The 19,365-nt window shown below is 45.2% G+C and overlaps 1 protein-coding gene across 1 annotated transcript; it reads left to right on the top strand.

Annotated features, from left to right (window-relative positions):
- The first annotated feature begins 1,116 nt into the window (after nt 1-1,116).
- LOC144737725 (uncharacterized) lies at nt 1,117-16,017 on the top strand. Its single transcript, XM_078620578.1, has 2 exons — nt 1,117-1,959; nt 13,981-16,017. Exons 1-2 carry the CDS (start codon nt 1,141-1,143, stop codon nt 14,692-14,694), a joined length of 1,533 nt encoding a protein of 510 aa, XP_078476704.1. The 5' UTR covers nt 1,117-1,140; the 3' UTR covers nt 14,695-16,017.
- Nucleotides 16,018-19,365: the final 3,348 nt, after the last annotated feature.

The raw sequence follows: 19,365 nt of genomic DNA, 5'->3' as shown, positions 1-19,365 counted from the left end.
CCCCTAGCCCATTAGTGGAGGACTCAGAGGCAGGCTAGGGTTAGCTAGGAGGTGTGTCCTCAGATAGACGGGTGAGGGGGCCGATACCCCCTCAAGTGTGTATGTCACAACGTTGGTGTTGAATAAACAAGTGTGCCTCCAACTCCGGTCTCAACGTGTCGTGAGCGTTACTACATATATAATAGATGGGCATTTTGCGACCCCCACCGCCACCGTGTGGCATATTATTACGTGCCAGGGACTTTATGAGAGGACAACAGTCCAAGTCCATAATTGGCAATGAGTAACGGCAAAGCAGTTGCAAGCGACTCACAGAATTGTGCGCAGTTGCGTCTACAGGACACGACTTCCCTGAAGGCATCACGTTCAGCGAGCGCAATGCCGATCACACGCGTCGAATAAAAAGCAAGGGACAAGTCCTTGCTTACTAACAACTCCTTACTTACTAACAACTCCTTACTTGCTAACATTTATCATTTTTCATTACTGGAGGGGTTGCCCCCCTCCCTACCTGAAAATCCTGGCTCAGCCTCTGAGTGTGTGACAGTGTCAAGTTTGTGTTTGCAGTAAAGTCTATTAACTCTATTGAGCACGGACGTTATATCAAAACAGTAGTTTATTTTTGTTTTCCTCTGGAACTTTTTGTAAGAATGGAGTCAGGAAGTTATCACAGCACACGTGCAGCAGCTAAAGTCGGAACTGTTCATCACGGCAATCAAGGACATCCGTGCCTGGCTTTACACCTCTTAGTTGCGATTGAACATTCATTTATGCATTTGTGCATAACACAAATATTATTATTTTCAACACCCTTTGCTATGTCAGCTGAATTTAGCTTTCATAAACATTTATTTTGAAGGCAGACAGCCAATATTGTGTGCTTGGAGTTTTGGGTTGACATTCATTTTGAAGATACGAGGGATTCCAGGCATGTTTATGACCATTTGCCCTCTCATTGTGTGCCATAACAGCCCGTGTGCTGAATTTGGGACACTTTTTCTCGCTATCATAAATATATGAATAAGTATAGACGTGTACGTCACGTGTTACTGTGTATATGCATTGATACTGATGTGTAGATGGTGTGGATATAACTTTTTCTCTTTCTGCAGCTGTCGCTTCCTCTGCAGAATTGGTCTGATGGAGCAAAGGCACTCGGCACGTTTCGGTGCAAAAAGGCATCAATGCGACCGGTGTGCATACAGCACGGATCGTACTGAACATTTTACACGGCACCAGAGAACTCATACAGGAGAGAAACCCTTCAAGTGCAGTGTGTGTGGGAAGGCGTTTTCACAGTCAACTCATCTTGTAGCACACCAGAGAACACACACGGGAGAGAAACCCTTCAGGTGCACTCCGTGCGGGAAGGCGTTTTCAGATTCATCTTCTCTTCATGTACACCATAGGACACACACGGGAGAGAAACCCTTCAAGTGCAGTGTGTGTGGGAAGTCGTTTGCACGTTCATCTACTCTTGTAGCACACCAGAGAACTCACACAGGAGAGAAACCCTTCAAGTGCAGTGTGTGTGGGAAGGCGTTTTCACAGTCAACTACTCTTGTAACACACCAGAGAACACACACGGGAGAGAAACCCTTCAAGTGCAGTGTGTGTGGGAAGGCGTTTTCAGATTCATCAAGTCTTGTAGCACACCAGAGAACACACACGGGAGAGAAACCCTTCAAGTGCAGTGTGTGTGGGAAGACGTTTGCACATTCATCTCATCTTGTAACACACCAGAGAACTCACACGGGAGAGAAAGCCTTCAAGTGCAGTGTGTGTGGGAAGACGTTTGCACAGTCATCTCCTCTTGTAACACACCAGAGAACTCACACGGGAGAGAAACCCTTCAAGTGCAGTGTGTGTGGGAAGGCGTTTGCAAAGTCATCTACTCTTGTAATACACCAGAGAACACACACGGGAGAGAAACCTTTCAAGTGCAGTGTGTGTGGGAAGGCGTTTTCAGATCCATCAAATCTTGTAAAACACCAGAGAACACACACCGGAGAGAAGGCGTTTACACTTTAACCAAATCTTCAAACACACCAGAGATCACGCAAGCATCAGAAGATCCACAAGGAGTGGAGTCTGAAATCAGCTTGTGAAAGTCAAAGTGCCGCAATGAACCTATCCCTCATCAAACAAGAACCGGAAGAAAATCCCAGCTTGGATACTTTTAAAGGTATTAAGGTGAAATATGAAGAGGTGAAGGTGAAATGTGAAGAAGTGATGGTGAAGAGCGAAGAAGTGAAGGTAAAATGTGAAGATGAAGATTCAACTCCAAAATCGGACCTTCACATCGATGGAGGCAACGTGAAGCAGGAGGAGAATTCTGACTGTGAGGCAGAGCGAGGCAACTCCCAGCAGTTTGTGGAAGTGGAGGTGTGGGTGGACTTCCTCTGAGACAATACAAAGTCCAATGGAGACCCGGGAGATGTGTAAGCTTGAGACGATGTCGCTCCAATAGATGCTCCTTTGTCACTGGCCTTTAATGACAAGAATGTGAAGTTGAACACTCGGTTCCTAGGTTCAACCTGCAGGGTAAGAGCGGCCAGTCTTTGAGGACCTGTGGGTTGGGTAGATCTCTAACCAGGAGCGAGAGCCAATGAGCTCCCAAGCAATCACTATGTTATCATAATTGCATTTATATGGTGCTTGCTTAATCGCCTCTGGCAACTCGGAGTTTTGTATCGTATCTCTTTTCAATCACTCGAAGAGCATCCCCAAGTAGCAGCTGCCCCTGTGTGGCACAAGATGGTGGCCCTGCACCGGCCTGCATGTGGACAAGAGCCTGTCAGTAGGGGGCGATGGTTCATGTGGCATCTCAGTTGTGGAGTTTGTAGGTCAGGGGTCTCAAACTCAAATTACCTGGGGGCCGCTGGAGGCATTATCTGGGTGAGGCTGGGCCGCATCAGGTATTCCACAAAAAAAACTTTACTAAAAAAATCCAAACTTCTCAAATGTCATTACTAACAGTTATTTAACTTCAATGGGTTCTTCTGAACATGAATAGAATATTGAAGAACATGAACGGTTCTTCTGAACATGGCTTCTCTTGCCTACTTCTTGCTGCCAGAGACCTGGCAGCGCTTCCTCTCACATAGCTGAGCCACATTTGGCTTGAGGGAGGAAGCAGTTGAGACCCTCAGTATGGCTTGAAGATGATCATCAGTAAGTCTGGACCTGTACTTGGACTTATTGAAGTTCAAGGTGGAGAAGAGCATTTCACACAAATATGTGCTCCCAAAAAGGCACATGGTCCGCTTGAACATTCGGGAAAGCTCAGGGAAGCTGGGGTTCAATGCTCGCAAAAATTGCCCAAGCTTGTCTTCTTTTCCACTCACCTCCCTGAACTTGGCTTTGAGGTCAGAGTTGCACTGCAGGTCAATGAGCTCCATTTGAAGCATAGGAGGGGCATCTTGCACATCAAAGGAGAAGGGATCCGCAAAAATTTGAAAAGTGGCTCTGTGCGTCTTGAAGTCTGCAAATCTGTGATCAAATTCCTCCTGTAGCCTCAAAATGGCATGCTGGGAAATGGCAAAGGTTTGTCTGAGAGAGCTGGGCTTTCCATAACACAAGTTTTGTGGAGAGTGCTCTCACGTTGTCATAGGCAGCACTGACGAGCTGCCCCTGGCCTTGTAACGTCTTGTTCAGTAAATTCAGCTCATGCGTGATGTCAACAAGAAAAGCGAAGTCCATGAGCCATTTGGGATCACTTAGCACAGGAACAGCCACCCCATCCTTCTCCATGAAGGCTTTCACTTCTGCTCTCAACTCAAAAAATGTCTTCAAGACGTTTCCCCTGCTAAGCCAACGTACCTCGGTGAAGTAGAGCACATCCTCATATTCTGACTCTATTTCCTCTAAAAAAAGTACGGAACATCCGGTGCTTTAAGCCCCTGGATCTGATTTGGTTGATGCATTTCACAACAACAGACATCACATTGTCAAACTTCAGGCATTTGCTGCAAAGGGCCTGCTGATGGATGATGCAGTACAGAGCAATGGCCTCCTCCACACCCTCCTCTTCTAGTTTTCTTTGAACAAGTGCCACCAGTCCATTTTTCCTCCCTGTCATTGATGGCTCTCCGTCGGTTGTTATTCCAATAAACTTCTTCCACGGCAAACCGGCATTCACAATGGCATCACACAGCTGGCAAAATATCTCCTGAGCGATGGTGTGGCCATGCATTGGAATTACTGTGAGCAACTCCTCCATCACTTCAAAATTGTCATCAACACCACGGACATATATTGTGAGCTGGGCAATGTCAGTGATGTCTGAACTCTCGTCAAGAGCGACTGAGTATGCATTGACAAATTTGGCTTTCTCACGCAGTTGATCATAAATGTCACTTGACAGGTCAGAAATGCGCTCTGCCCACGGTGTTAGCAGAAAGGCTGATGTTGCTAAACTGACCTTTCTTTTCCGGACAGACTATACTTGCAGCCTGTAAGATGCACTTTTTGATAAACTCGCCTTCTGTGAATGGCTTTCCTGCCTTAGCAATCATCTCACTAACCACGTAGCCTACTTCGACTGCTGCATTATTCTCTTTGGTTGCTTTCTTGAAGACATTTTGTTGCCTCAGTAGACATGTTTTAAGATTGGCAACCCGGTTGGCTCTCTCATCTCCCTGGTATTTTGTATACTCCTCAGAATGTCTAGTTGAGTAATGACGTTTGAGGTTGTATTCCTTGTGCACCGCAACTTTTTCTGTACAAATAAGACACGTCGGGGTGCTCATGTGCTCAACAAAGAAATAGTGCATCTCCCACTTTTCCTGAAATTGTCTGTGCTCATCACCAACCTTTCTCTTCACTGCAGGCTTTGAAAAAGACATGATTGGGGCTGTGTGACAAGATATATATCCATTCCACTTGCTGTCACTCACGCAATAAAGTTTCGGTCAAGTGTTTAGCCAACCAGCGACGCACGGAGACGTAATTTCCGCAAATGCACGTCATTTCCGCTTTTTCCGGTAACAACAGGTGCGTAGATTATGGGGGGGGGGGGGGATAATGCGTTCCCATCAGATTTCGTCCCCACACCCCAGTCACAGGCAGACACAGCTGTAGCAGCTGCTACTATACACGCTTTTCTGTTCAAAGCACGGGGATCTGAGCCGGGATGAGCTGTGTATCTGCGCTTTGACGTGCTCTGGTGCGCGCACAGTGGAGAGCCGAAAGAGGGAGAGGAGAGGACTATATGAGGCAGCGTCATTGTGTGACCACGGGGTTCAAATGCTGCTGGTCACTGTCGGGGCTTTCGCTGCCTTCAGTCACATCATCACATTTTTCTATGCATTTTTGTGCTTACTTTGTGCCGGCGTGTTGGCTTGCCTGCGTTCCGGGACTTATTTGAGCAGATCCGGTACCTCTCGTATCGAAAAAAATATGAATATTAAAAAAAGTTTTTAAAGAAATGATTAAAATTAAATATAACAATATAATGTATTCACTCGAAAATTACGGAGCCCCTGTTGACATCGGTGGATGAATTACTAATTTGTGGCCACGCAATAACAAGATAATCTAATAAGTTATATATAAAGCTTTCTTAACAGCATCACCATTTCATAAAATAATAACAAATGCAGACTTCTAAGATGAACCAAAATAATTATGCACATCGTCATGTACAGTATGTGGCTCGGTGCGTAAAGGTCACCACCAGAGGATGAGGGAATTTAAATCATTAAAATTCATCCACACACATCAGGTGTAAATAATAATGTAAAACAGCCCAGACTGTAAATTGTAGATATTAGCTCAATGACGTGTTATAAACTGCTGCGGTTTAGAATAATCCGTCTGCCTAAAGGAGCCGTGGTGTCCCTTGAATTTGCCTTCAATTTAACAAATTGTGTGTGTGTGTGTTCCGTTCGTTTTCTCCGCTGGATACAGAAGTCGCCTTTGCTCAAGATGCCACTTTATTAATCACTGACACAAAGACTGATACCGTCACTGCAGTGTAGCCTAAGTAAGTCCCACTGCATTGTAAGTGGCATGTGTGTGCTGTTTTAAGCGTCGTTTTATGTGCGTTCCGGGACCTGTGCTCGTCGTACCTGCGCTGTCATATATACTTAGCGTTCCGGCACCTTGTGATTTACAAATGAAGCACTGGATACATCATGACCTGCTCTCCGCACATCCAAAGCCACTCTTTTCTCTCCCGGCTCTCTCTCTCACTCACTCTCACACGTACACAAACACACACACACGACCCCGCCCTCCATGTCACTCACATGCATGCCGCATTCACTGGACAGGCACACAATAGGAAACCAGAACATCATAACATTGTCCCACACAGCAGCTAACAGCGGGGTTGCTACAATATAAAACTCGCGGGCCGCACTAACATTAAACTTTCATATTAAGGTGGGGGCCACAAAATATCGTCCCGAGGGCCGCAATTGGCCCGCAGGCCGCGAGTTTCAGACCCCTGTTGTAGGTAATGCTTAGAATTTGATATATTTTGACCCCGACGCCAGCATGCAATGGTCTACTCATTTTGAATGGTGCATTAGTATGTTGTACATACACTTAAGCAGATTTTGCATATTTTTTAAATTAGCTGCTTGTTAATGCGATGTAACCTAGTGCAGTAATTCAATTTTGTTAACATGCCTGTCAATAATTTAGACTGAATACTTGTCTGATTGTGTGCGTACATGTAACATTTTGTCTATGAGGGTCAAACATTGATTAAGTGATGTTAGGACAAAGTGTGTGTTTTGCAAGTAACCTGTCCAGATAACTCAGGTGAGACTCATTATTCTTGTGATACAGGTCAAAGGGTATTTTTTGTGTTTTCAGGAAGCGTCTGCCTCTGGAGCAACTCATTGTCTTTGAAATAGCGAGCACACTCAGATCATTCATCAGTTACAAGCAGAGGTGTGGACTCGAGTCATGTGACTTGGACTCGAGTCAGACTCGAGTCATGAATTTGATGACTTGCGACTCGACTTGGACTTGCATAACAATGACTTTGTCCCACCTATGAGATGTGGACTCGAGTCATGTGACTTGGACTCGAGTCAGACTCGAGTCATGAATTTGATGACTTGCGACTCGACTTGGACTTGCATAACAATGACTTTGTCCCACCTCTGGTTACAAGGCATACCACTCAAGTTACACGTAGAGGAGATACATTCTCTACAACACGAATTATAATTTTGTATTACGTGTTGACGTAGATTTTGTCGAATTAGGACGAGAAATGGTCCTTGCTGATTAACGTCTGGATGTTGACAACCATGGGTAGAAGCAAGCCTGACCACCTGCGGTGCCCCTCACAACCATTTACGGCCTTGGGCCAGGAAAGTCACGAAAATGTTTTCACACGAACGACGCATCCACGCAAGCTCCAGATGCTCCGTTTTGAAGTTTGAAAATGAAACAGCTGAATTGTATTATGTTTTGAATTAGATAATTGTATTTCTTCATTAAAAGCGTATTCATTGAAAACGATATTTCGTGTGAATTTTCTCTCGTCGTTAAGTAGATGGCCTTGCCGGGGATTCGGTTCTATGCGGACTTTCACCTTGTTGGGATCACGGGATCGAGATGAGGTGACGCAGAGCTGGCCGTGCGAGAATACCGCCGTCTGCAGATCGATTCCAACGTGATCGAACGTCTGTCCCTGCGCCTCCGTCGTTCATGCAGGGGGCGCATAGGTTTACAGCGCCCCCTGCATGAAAGCAATGGAGAGTGCAGCGTTCGTCACAGATAAATGAAGGCGTGCGCTTATATATTTACGTATAAAAATTGTACACCAAAACCGGTCCACAGTTGACTTGCACTGAATGCTGCAGTAATTATATTTTGTGTAAAACATTCCTTTGTTTCGCGGAGAGACTGATAAATGAAAGACGTATTGTCTGCTGATCTTGTTCATATCTGTGTACATCGTTATCCCACATTGCTTACACTACACACCACACACAATGAAATAAATAGAAACTAGAACGACTCCTGGGGATGGGCAAAGATCGAGGAATCTCTTTCAATGGATCGAGTTCAGTGTGTTCGATTCAACATCTATCCGTCTGTCTGTTTGCCTCTGTGTGTCTCTGCCTGTGTCTACGTCGCCTCTGTCTGTCTGTCTCTGTGTTCCTCTTGTCCGTGTCTGTCCGCCTGTCTTGTCTGTCTGTGTGTCTGTCTATCAGCGTCTGTCCCACCGGAGTCAACGACTGTCAGTAGCAGCAGGCGCCCGTTCAACTTCCACGACTACACGCCACTCAAACTTGCTCCCAACACACAAAGACAAAAATCCCCCGTATAGCCTTAACAAACTGTAGGGGCAAGAGCTGTTAGCGAGCACCTAAGACAAAGATCCCCCGTATAGCCTTCACAAAATGTTGGGGCAAGTGCTGTTAGTGAGCACCTATTAAGGGTGGGACGGCACACGAGGGGGTGGATGGCCAGCACCACGCCCGGCCGCCTTTGTCTCCCCAGTGGCGATGTTGACACACTGCACTGGGTTCTCGTTTGAGGCGGAGTCGACGTAGGGGAGGTTCAGGACCGGCTCAGAAAGTCGTCACTGGCGGTGTTGGCCACGAGCGGGAATGCAACTCGGCTGGTCGGTGCGGAGCGCAGCGCTCACCACGACACTGCCGCCCCCCTTCTTCTTGGTTCTGTCGGTAGTCACGTAGAATGGAAATAATAAAATAATAAAAATGAAACACAATAAAATAATTCTCACGACGTTTCGGCCACAACGCAAGCAGCCGTCCTCAGGTGGAGAACAGGTCTGTCAAGAAGACAGAGTCTGAATGACACACCCCATTCATTCAGACTGTCTTCTCGACAGACCTGTTCTCCACCTGAGGACGGCTGCTTGCGTTGTGGCCGAAACGTCGTGAGAATTATTTTATTGTTTTATTTTTATTATTTCCCTTCTACGTGACTTTACCGAAAGAACCAAGAAGATGAATCCCTGCAGTCACGAAAGCTTTAAATCGAAACTGCCGCTCCCCTCCTGTAAACAAACTTGAACTCCGACCCCGCTCTCTGACGTCACCGCCCAGCGTGACCTCATTGGCGTGCCTCGCTAGTGACGTCATGTCACCCACCCCCGGTGAGTGGCGGCTCATTAACATAAAGTTTTCGTGAAAGTCGTCGCGAGTTTATTGCGACGTGTTAAGCATCTGTGCCCCATCCCTCCACGTGTGAGCCGGGCTCATTTACATAATTTATTTAAGTTATAGAGAGCCGCTCATTGCGGAAAGGAGTGCCTTGTACCCCGGAAGTGACGTCACGGCTTGCTGCGCGTGGCGTTGCGAGGTAGCTGGAAGTTGCCGCTCCGCGTGTGAACTGAAATCCGAGGTGAGAAATTTTCATCGTGGTGGTGGTGGTTGTGGTGGTGTTGTGGTGGTGGTTGTTGTGGTGGTTGTTGTGGTGGTCGTTGTGGTGGTGGTGGTGGTTGTGGTGGTGTTGTGGTGGTGTTGTGGTGGTGGTGGTTGTGGTGGTGGTTATGGTGGTGGTGATGATGATGATGGTGGTGGTGGTTGTGGTGGTGGTGGTTGTGAAGGTTGTTGTGGTGGTGGTTGTGGTGGTGGTTGTGATGGTGGTGGTTGTTGTGGTGGTTGTTGTGGTGGTGGTGGTTGTGGTGGTGGTTTTGGTGATGGTGGTGGTTGTGGTGGTGGTTGTGAAGGTTGTGGTGGTTATGGTTGTGGTGGTGGTGGTTGTGGTGGTGGTTTTGGTGGTGGTTGTGGTGGTGGTTTTGGTGGTGGTGGTTGTGGTTGTTGTGGTGGTGGTGGTTGTTGTGGTGGTGGTTGTGGTGGTGGTTTTGGTGGTGATGGTGGTGGTTGTGGTGGTGGTTGTGAAGGTTGATGTGGTGGTGGTTGTGGTGTTGGTTGTGGTCGTGGTGGTCGTGGTGGTGGATGTGGTTGTGGTGGATGTGGTTGTGGTGGTTGTGGTTGTGGTGGTTGTTGTTTACCGAGGTAGACCCTCGCTCTTTCTCTCGTTGGGATGTCAATTGAGTAGCAGCGAGCATGGAAGCGATGTCCAGGTTGGAACTTTACAACGCGGGGCCTTGCCTCCTGCCCTCGCCTGATGGCGTTTGCTTCAATTCTTTCGCTTAGTTTAGCAATCTGTGGAAGAACGTAATCAGCCAGGCGATGCGTTAATTGTGTGTTGACCGACTCTGTGTTGTATTGCATTACATTTCCAAATTTTACGAAGTTTGTTTGATTAAGTGTGCTCTCTCTCTCTGTGTCCTCTACTGCAGTCACCAAACCTCCAAATCTCTCATTGACACAAGGCCCTAATTATAATATGTTATAATAATTATAATATGTTATAATAAATATGTTATAATAATTATAATATGTTATACTAATTATAATATATATTCTTGGTTCTTTAGGTAAAGTCACGATTTATTTTATTATTTCCCTTCTACGTGACTTTACCGAAAGAACCAAGAATATGAATCCCTGAAGTCACAAAAGCTTGAATTCAAGATATAATTATATGTTATAATAATTATAATATGTTATAATAATTATAATCAAATATGTTAAAAATGTCCCCCCCAATATATTGCTATAAAAACATTTTTAGAAATAATAATTGCGATGCTATGTTAATAAAAACAATTTGCTAAACCTTGGCCACGAAATCTGGACTTGTCTTCATATAACAATGCATAGATTTCTGTTTATATGATTGCGTTGTACTTTATGCATCCCTAATCTCTGCCATTACATACTATGAAACAAGAAAAGGTGAAAAGAAAAAAACAGAGCAATGTATTACAATACACTATTAGACATTGTATCAAATAAAAAAAATTCCATCCCATGTGTTAGTGAATTTTTAAAAAGATGTTAGGGAGGAAATGGCAGGAAATGAGTTTTCAAATTTAGATATTTTTCTGGGGGGGGGGACCCCAGACCCCCTGTAATATTTGGTCTCCCCCAATGTTGACTCCATGGCTACAGCCTTGCATTGACATGCTAATTTCTCTACACCCCCCCCCTCTCTATTTAAGGCCTCGACACAGAAGTGTTGTTTCTCTATGTGCCTATGTGTGTGTGTCTCTCTCTGTGTCTCTCTGTCATCTCTCTCTGTGTGCCTATGTGTGTGTGTCTCTCTCTGTGTGTCTTTGTGTCATCTCTCTCTGCTTATGTCTGTCTATGTGTCTCCGTGTCTGTGTTTTGTCTCTCTCTCAAATTGAGAAATCTTTGGAAGAACGTAATCAACCAGGTGGGGTGTTGACTGTTATGTTACCCGACTCTCTGTGGTATTGCATTACATTTCTAAGTTTACTGGGTTTGTTTTCTCTTTAATTTGTACCTGATGATGATGATTGCTTGTGTTGCAATCGTAACGTCGTATGCTATAATTTAATTAATTTATTTTTTCTACGTGACTTTACCGAAATAACCAAAGAGTTTCTTGCTTAAGTTTTAATTTCACTGCACCTGGCTCGCTCATTTGTAACTTGGTTTTTATTTTAAATATTCACAGTTTTTTTGCATATTTTTAACAGGCCACGCCTGCTTGAGCTGCTGTACCACTCTTGTTTCCAGAATCGACCTGCCCACAACAACAACAACAAGGTGAGGCTTGTCAATAGCGTGGCGGTGTTCACTCTATACGCGTGGCGGTGTTCACTCTAGACGCGTAGCGGTGTTCACTCTAGACGCGTGGCAGTTTTCACTCTAGACGCGTGGCGGTGTTCACTCCAGACGCGTGGTGGTGTTCACTCTCTACATGTGGAGGGGAAACCCGGAGATCGGGAAGGAAATCCACGCCACCACGGGGAGAGAGAGAGAGAGACACGCAGTCTCGGCTGTGTTGATTGATCCTCAATGAATTACTTGTTGGAGTGAGGAAGCATTAATACTGAGCAGGTGAAGGTGGCCAGGTGTGGGTCTGGACACATCACCACCTGTGAACCATGCCAGTGTGTGACAGTGGTGGAGCCAGTGAGGGTAGGGTGGCACGTGTCCGCCCAACGATCTGATCGAAATCCATAATTTAGATCGGATCATTGGGGGTTATTACTAACTAGCTTCACTACCCGGCTTCGCCCGGGACTTGGATTCTTGTCTTGGATAAATTTCAAATTTCATATTCCCTTATCTTTCACTGAAAATCCCTGAAAAAAATTGATGCTTGCAAGAAAGAAAAAAGTCGAAACACATCAATTTACCTAAATCGGATGTTTTCACTCAAGGATATTCAACCTTAATCCACTTCTACGGAAAGTCGATTTTGGCAACTCGGGAAGGGAATGACATGGTGAGCTGAAAATAGTCGCGTTCGCTTAGAAATTCCAGACGGCATAAGCTGTGAAAATTTCATGACGCCAGAGCTCAGCGTTGGAGAGTTTTTGCTGTTTCACACAAACAAACAGATGTAATTTCTGCTTTATATTTAAGATAGCAGTTGTACCCGTTCTTCGCACGGATATGTATTGAAACTCCGAGAAGCCAATGGCTTCATCGGCCTGGAGGGAAGCGCCACCTAAAATCTCCCGGCACACTGAAGAGCTGCAGAAGTACGGCGCGCGAAGAGCCATATGTATTCTTAGGTTTTTTCGGTAAAGTCACATGACTTTACCGAAAAAAACCTAAGAATATGAATCCTTGCAGTCACGAAAGCTTCAAATCTAGAATTAAGAGCCATATGGTAGGGGTAAGCATTGCAGATCGCTTAACTCAGTTGTGATGTGGGTTGACACCACATACTTCATAGTCATTCCCCCCCACAAAAAATACAAAAGTCTATTTTATACTTTTTACATTGTGTACAGTATGGAACCTATCCACGTGCCAAATTTCAAGTGTGTAGCATGTTGGGAAATATGCTATACATTTAGAACAGACACACGTATCCACACATTTCCTTTTCAGATATATATAAGATAAATGGGCATTTTGCGACCCCCACCGCCACCGTGTGGCATATTATTACGTGCCAACAGACTTTATGAGAGGACAACAGTCCAAGTCCATAATTGGCAATAAGTAACGGCAAAGCAGTTGCAAGCGACTCAGAATTGTGCGCAGTTGCGTCTACAGGACACGACTTCCCTGAAGGCATCACGTTCAGCGAGCGCAATGCCGATCACACGCGTCGAATAAAAAGCAAGGGACAAGTCCTTGCTTACTAACAACTCCTTACTTACTAACAACTCCTTACTTACTAACAACTCCTTACTAAAAACTATCATTTTTCATTACTGGAGGGGTTGCCCCCCTCCCTACCTGAAAATCCTGGCTCAGCCTCTGAGTGTGGTACAGTGTCAAGTTTGTGTTTGCAGTAAAGTCTATTAACTCTATTGAGCACGGACGTTATATCAAAACTATTTTTGTTTTCCTCTGGAACTCTTTGTAAGAATGAAGTCAGGATGTTATCACAGCACACGTGCAGCAGCTAAAGTCGGAACTGTTCATCCCAGCAATGAAGGACATCTGTGCCTGTCTTTACACCTCTTAGTTGCGATTTAACATTCATTTATGCATTTGTGCATAACACAAATATTATTATTTTCAACACCCTTTGCCATGTCAGCTGAATTTAGCTTTCATAAACATTTATTTTGAAGCCAGACAGCCAATATTGTGTGCTTGGAGTTTTGGGTTAACATTCATTTTGAAGATACGAGGGCTTCCAGGCATGTTTATGACCATTTGTCCTCTCATTGTGTGCCACTTTTTCACACTATCATAAATATCATAAATATATGAATAAGTATAGACGTGTAAGTCACGTGTTACTGTGTATATGCATTGATACTGATGTGTAGATGGTGTGGATATAACTTTTTCTCTTTCTGCAGCTGTCGCTTCCTCTGCAGAATTGGTCTGATGGAGCAAAGGCACTCGGCACGTTTCGGTGCAAAAAGGCAACAATGCGACCGGTGTACATACAGCACGGATCGTACTGAACATTTTACACGGCACCAGAGAACTCACACAGGAGAGAAACCCTTCAAGTGCCGTGTGTGGGAAGGCGTTTTCACAGTCAACTCATCTTGTAGCACACCAGAGAACACACACGGGAGAGAAACCCTTCAGGTACAGTGTGTGTGGGAAGACGTTTGCACATTCATCTCGTCTTGTAACACACCAGAGAACTCACACGGGAGAGAAACCCTTCAAGTGCAGTGTGTGTGGGAAGACGTTTGCACAGTCATCTCCTCTTGTAACACACCAGAGAACTCACACGGGAGAGAAACCCTTCAAGTGCAGTGTGTGTGGGAAGGCGTTTGCAAAGTCATCTAGTCTTGTAATACACCAGAGAACACACACGGGAGAGAAACCTTTCAAGTGCAGTGTGTGTGGGAAGGCGTTTTCAGATCCATCAAATCTTGTAAAACACCAGAGAACACACACGGGAGAGAAGGCGTTTACACTTTCACCAAATCTTCAAACACACCAGAGATCACGCAAGCATCAGAAGATCCACAAGGAGTGGAGTCTGAAATCAGCTTGTGAAAGTCAAAGTGCCGCAATGAACCTATCCCTCATCAAACAAGAACCGGAAGAAAATCCCAGCTTGGACACTTTTAAAGGTATCGAGGTGAAATATGAAGAGGTGAAGGTGAAAAGTGAAGAAGTGATGGTGAAGAGCGTAGAAGTGAAGGTAAAATGTGAAGGTTCAACTCCAAAATCGGACCTTCACATCGATGGAGGCAACGTGAAGCAGGAGGAGAATTCTGACTGAGGCAGAGCGAGGCAACTCCCAGCAGTTTGTGGAAGTGGAGGTGTGGTTGGACTTCCTCCGAAACAATACAAAGTCAAATGGAGACCCGGGAGATGTGTAAGCCTGAGACGATGTCGCTCCAATAGATGCACCTTTGTCACAGGCCTTTAATGACAAGAATGTGAAGCTGACCACTCAATTACTAGGTTCAATCTGCAGGGTAAGAGCGGCCAGTCTTTGTGGACCTGTGGGTTGGGTAGATCTCTAACCAGGAGCGAGAGCCAATAAGCTCCCAAGCATTCACTATGTTATCATAATTGCATTTATATATTGCTTGCTTAATCGCCTCTGGCAACTCGGAGTTTTGTATCGTATCTCTTTTCAAACACTCCAAGAGCATCCCCAAGTAGCAGCTGCCCCTATGTGGCACAAAGTGGTGGCCCTGCACCGGCCCTGCATGTGGACAAGAGCCTGTCAGTAGGGGGCGATGGTTGATGTGGCATCTCAGTTGTGGAGTTTGTAGGTAATGCTTAGAATTTGATATATTTTGACCCAGACGCCAGCATGCAATGGCCTACTCGTTTTGAATGGTGCATTAGTGTGTTGTACATACACTTAAGCAGATTTTGCATATTTTTTTAATTAGCTTCTTGTTAATGCGATGTAACCTAGTGCAGTAATTAAATTTTGTTAACATGCCTGTCAATAATTTAGACTGAATACTTGTCTGATTGTGTGCGTACATGTAACATTTTGTCTATGAGGGTCAAACATTGATTAAGTGATGTTAGGACAAAGTGTGTGTTTGGCAAGTAACCTGTACAGATAACTCAGGTGAGACTCATTGTTCTTGTGATACAGGTCAAAGGGTATTTTTGTGTTTTCAGGAAGCGTCTGCCTCTGGAGCAACTCATTGTCTTTGAAATAGCGAGCACACTCGGACCATTCATCAGTTACAAGGCATACCACTCAAAAGTTACACGTAGAGGAGATACATTCTCTACAACATGAATTATAATTTTGTATTACGTGTTGACGTAGATTTTGTCGAATTAGGACGAGAAATGGCCCTTGCTGATTAACGTCTGGATGTTGGCTACCATGGGTAGAAGCAAGCCTGACCACCTGCGGTGCCCCTCAACCATTTACGGCCTTGGTCCAGGAAAGTCACGAAAATGTTTTCACACGAACGATGCATCCACGCAAGCTCCAGATCCTCCGTTTTGAAGTTTGAAAATGAAACAACTGAATTGTATTATGTTTTGAATTAGATAATTGTATTTCTTCATTACAAGCTTATTCATTGAAAACGATATTTCGTGTGAATTTTCTCTCGTCGTTAAGTAGATGGCCTTTCCGGGAATTCGGTTCGATGCGGACTTTCACCTGGTTGAGATCGCGGGATCGAGATGAGGCGACACAGAGCTGGCCGTGCCAGAAGACCGCCGTCTGCAGATCGATTCCAACGCGATCGAACGTCTGTCCCTGTGCTTCCGTCGTTCATGCAGGGGGCGCGTAGGTTTACATCGCCCCTTGCATGAAAGTGACGGAATGTGCAGCGTTCGTCACGATATTGTGCGCTTATATGAAAGAGTATTGCCAGTGGGTTTTCAAACTAACTTCGTCTTACAGAAATCAATTTCGCGTGAGCCCACCGCATTACAACAATGCTCAGCTGAGCGAGGCGAGCCACGGTGGGGGGAGGGGGTCACCTCATCTTTGTCACGTGCCGTAGCTCACGTGACTTCTGCTGCGATAATGTCTGGATGTTTTCGCCTGATGACGACCGCTCGTGTAGCGATCGAAACGTCGTGATTTATTTATTATTTTATTTTTTCTTCCTTCGTGATTTTACTGAAAGAACCAAGAAGACGTATGAAAGACGTCTTGTCTGCTGATCTTGTTCATATCCGTGTACATCGATATCCCACATTGCTCACACGTTCACACCACACACAATGAAATAAATAGAAACTAGAACGACTTCCGGGGATGGGCAAAGATCGAGGAATCTCTTACAATGGAGCGAGTTCAGTGTGTTCGAGTCAACATCTCTCTGTTCGCATCTGTGTCTCTCTCTGCCTGTGTCTCTCTGTCGTCTCTGTGTTCCTCTTGTCTGTGTCTGTCCGCCTGACTTGTCTGTCTGTGTGTGTCTGTCTATTAGCGTCTGTCCCACCAGAGTCAACGACTGTCAGTAGCAGCAGGCGCCCGTTCAACTCCCACGACTACACGCCACTCAAACTTGCTCCCAACACACAAAGACAAAGATCCCCCGTATAGCCTTAACAGAATGTTGGGGCAATTGCTGTTAGTGAGCACCTATTGAGGGTGGGACGGCACACGAGGGGGTGGGTGGCCAGCACCACGCCCGGCCGCCTTTGTCTCCCCAGTGGCGATGTTGACACACCGCTCCGAGTTTGAGGCCGAGTCGACGTAGGGGAGGCTCAGGACCGGCTCAAAGTCGTCACTGGCGGTGTTGGCCACGAGCGGGAATGGAACTCGGCTGGTCGGTGCGGAGCGCAGCGCTCACCACGACACTGCCGCTCCCCTTCTTCTTGGTTCTGTCGGTAGTCACGTAGAATGGAAATAATAAAATAATAAAAATAAAAATTCTCACGACGTTTCGGCCACAACGCAAGCAGCCGTCCTCAGGTGGAGAACAGGTCTGTCGAGAAGACAGAGTCTGAATGACACACCCCATTCATTCAGACTGTCTTCTCGACAGACCTGTTCTCCACCTGAGGACGGCTGCTTGCGTTGTGGCCGAAACGTCGTGAGAATTATTTTATTGTTTTATTTTTATTATTTCCCTTCTACGTGACTTTACCGAAAGAACCAAGAAGATGAATCCCTGCAGTCACGAAAGCTTTAAATTAAGATATGCAGTCAACAATGCTTGACTCAGGGAGGAGGACACCCCTGCCATACATAGTCCCATGGGATGTTGGCTATCAACAACAAGGCAACTCCTATGACTAATTGGGAATGGGACGCAAGCGTAGGATTGATCACCCTGTCGCTGGCCGCCTTTGGGGAGGTTGTATAGTATGAAAGGCCGAAACACCCTAGGATCCAAAGGTTCACTACTGACGATGCGCTCCCCAAATTTCACCAGGCTCACTGTTCATGAACTCTTGGAAGTGCTTGCACAAAGGATAGTAACATCTCATCCTGTGTTCTTTGGAATCATATAATAATTATACTATGTTATAATAATTATAATAAGCAAATATGCTAAAAATGTCCCCCCCCCAATATATTGATATAAAAACATTTTAAAAATAATAATTGCGATGCTATGTTAATAAAAACAACAATTTGCTAAACCTTGGCCACGAAATCTGGACTTGTCTTCATATAACAATACATAGATTTCTGTTTATATGATTGCGTTGCACTTTACGAATCCCTAATCTCTGCCATTACATACTATGAAACAAGAAAAGGTAAAAAAGAAAAAACAGAGCAATGTATTACAATACACTATTAGACATTGTATCAAATAAAAAAAAATCGATCCCATGTGTTAGTGAATTTTTAAAAAGATTTTAGGGAGGAAATGGCAGGAAATGAGTTTTCAAATTTAGATATTTTTCTGGGGGGGGGACCCCAGACCCCCTGGAATATTTGGTCTCCCCCAATGTTGACTCCATGGCTACGGCCTTGCATTGACATGCTAATTTCTCTACACCCCCCCCCCCTCTCTATTTAAGGCCTCGACACAGAAGTGTTGTTTCTCTATGTGCCTATGTGTGTGTATCTCTCTCTGTGTGTCTATCTGTCATCTCTCTCTGTGTGTCTATGTGTGTGTGTCTCTCTCTGTGTCTTTGTGTCATCTCTCTCTGCTTATGTGTCTGTCTATGTGTCTCCGTGTCTGTGTTTTGTTTCTTTCTCAAATTGAGCAATCTTTGGAAGAACGTTATCAACTAGGTGGGGTGTTGTCTGTTATGTTACCCGACTCTGTTGTATTGCATTACATTTCTAAGTTTACTGGGTTTGTTTTCTCTTTAATTTGTACCTGATGATGATTGCTTGTGTTGCAATCGAAACATCGTATGCTATAATTTAATTTATTTATTTTTTCTACGTGACTTTACCGAAAAAACCAAAGAGTGTCTTGCTTAAGTTTAAATTTCTCTGCACCTGGCTCGCTACTTTGTAACTTTGTTATATTTTAAATATTCACAGTTTTTTACAATTTTTTACCAGGCCACGCCTGCTTGAGCTGCTATACCGCTCTTGTTTCCAGAAGCGACCTGCCCACAACAACAATAAAAAGGTGGGGCTTGTCAATAGCGTGGCGGTATTCACTCTAGACGCGTGGCGGTGTTCACTCTAGACGCGTGGCGGTGTTCACTCTAGACGCGTGGCGGTGTTCACTCTAGACGCGTGGCGGTGTTCACTCTAGACGCGTGGCGGTGTTCACTCTAGACGCGTGGCGGTTTTCACTGTAGATGCGTGGCGGTAGTCACACTAGATGCGTGGCGGTGGTCACTCTAGACACCTGGTGGTGTTCACTCTCTGCATGTAGAGTTGGGACAACCGGGGGATCCGGCTGGAAATCAACGTGAACACAGGGAGAGAAAGACACGCAAACTCCAAATATACAGCCAGCATCAGGGTTGGGATCGAACCCACGACTTCCTGTATGCCAGGAGAGGTAGTTAACATCTCACCACGAGGAGAGAGAGA

Source organism: Lampetra planeri, chromosome 73 (genome assembly GCF_965212315.1).
Source record: "Lampetra planeri chromosome 73, kcLamPlan1.2.h2, whole genome shotgun sequence".
Lineage (NCBI taxonomy): Eukaryota > Metazoa > Chordata > Hyperoartia > Petromyzontiformes > Petromyzontidae > Lampetra > Lampetra planeri.
This window is presented reverse-complemented; position numbering and strand designations above follow the sequence as displayed.

Bases quoted from the DNA above. Each gene is read 5' to 3' on its own strand.
- LOC144737725 (XM_078620578.1), top strand. From the start codon at position 1,141: ATGGAGCAAAGGCACTCGGCACGTTTCGGTGCAAAAAGGCATCAATGC. The intron at 1,960-13,980 runs GCGTTTTCAGAT...GTGTGTGGGAAG, and splicing joins AGTGCAGTGTGTGTGGGAAG to GCGTTTTCACAGTCAACTCA.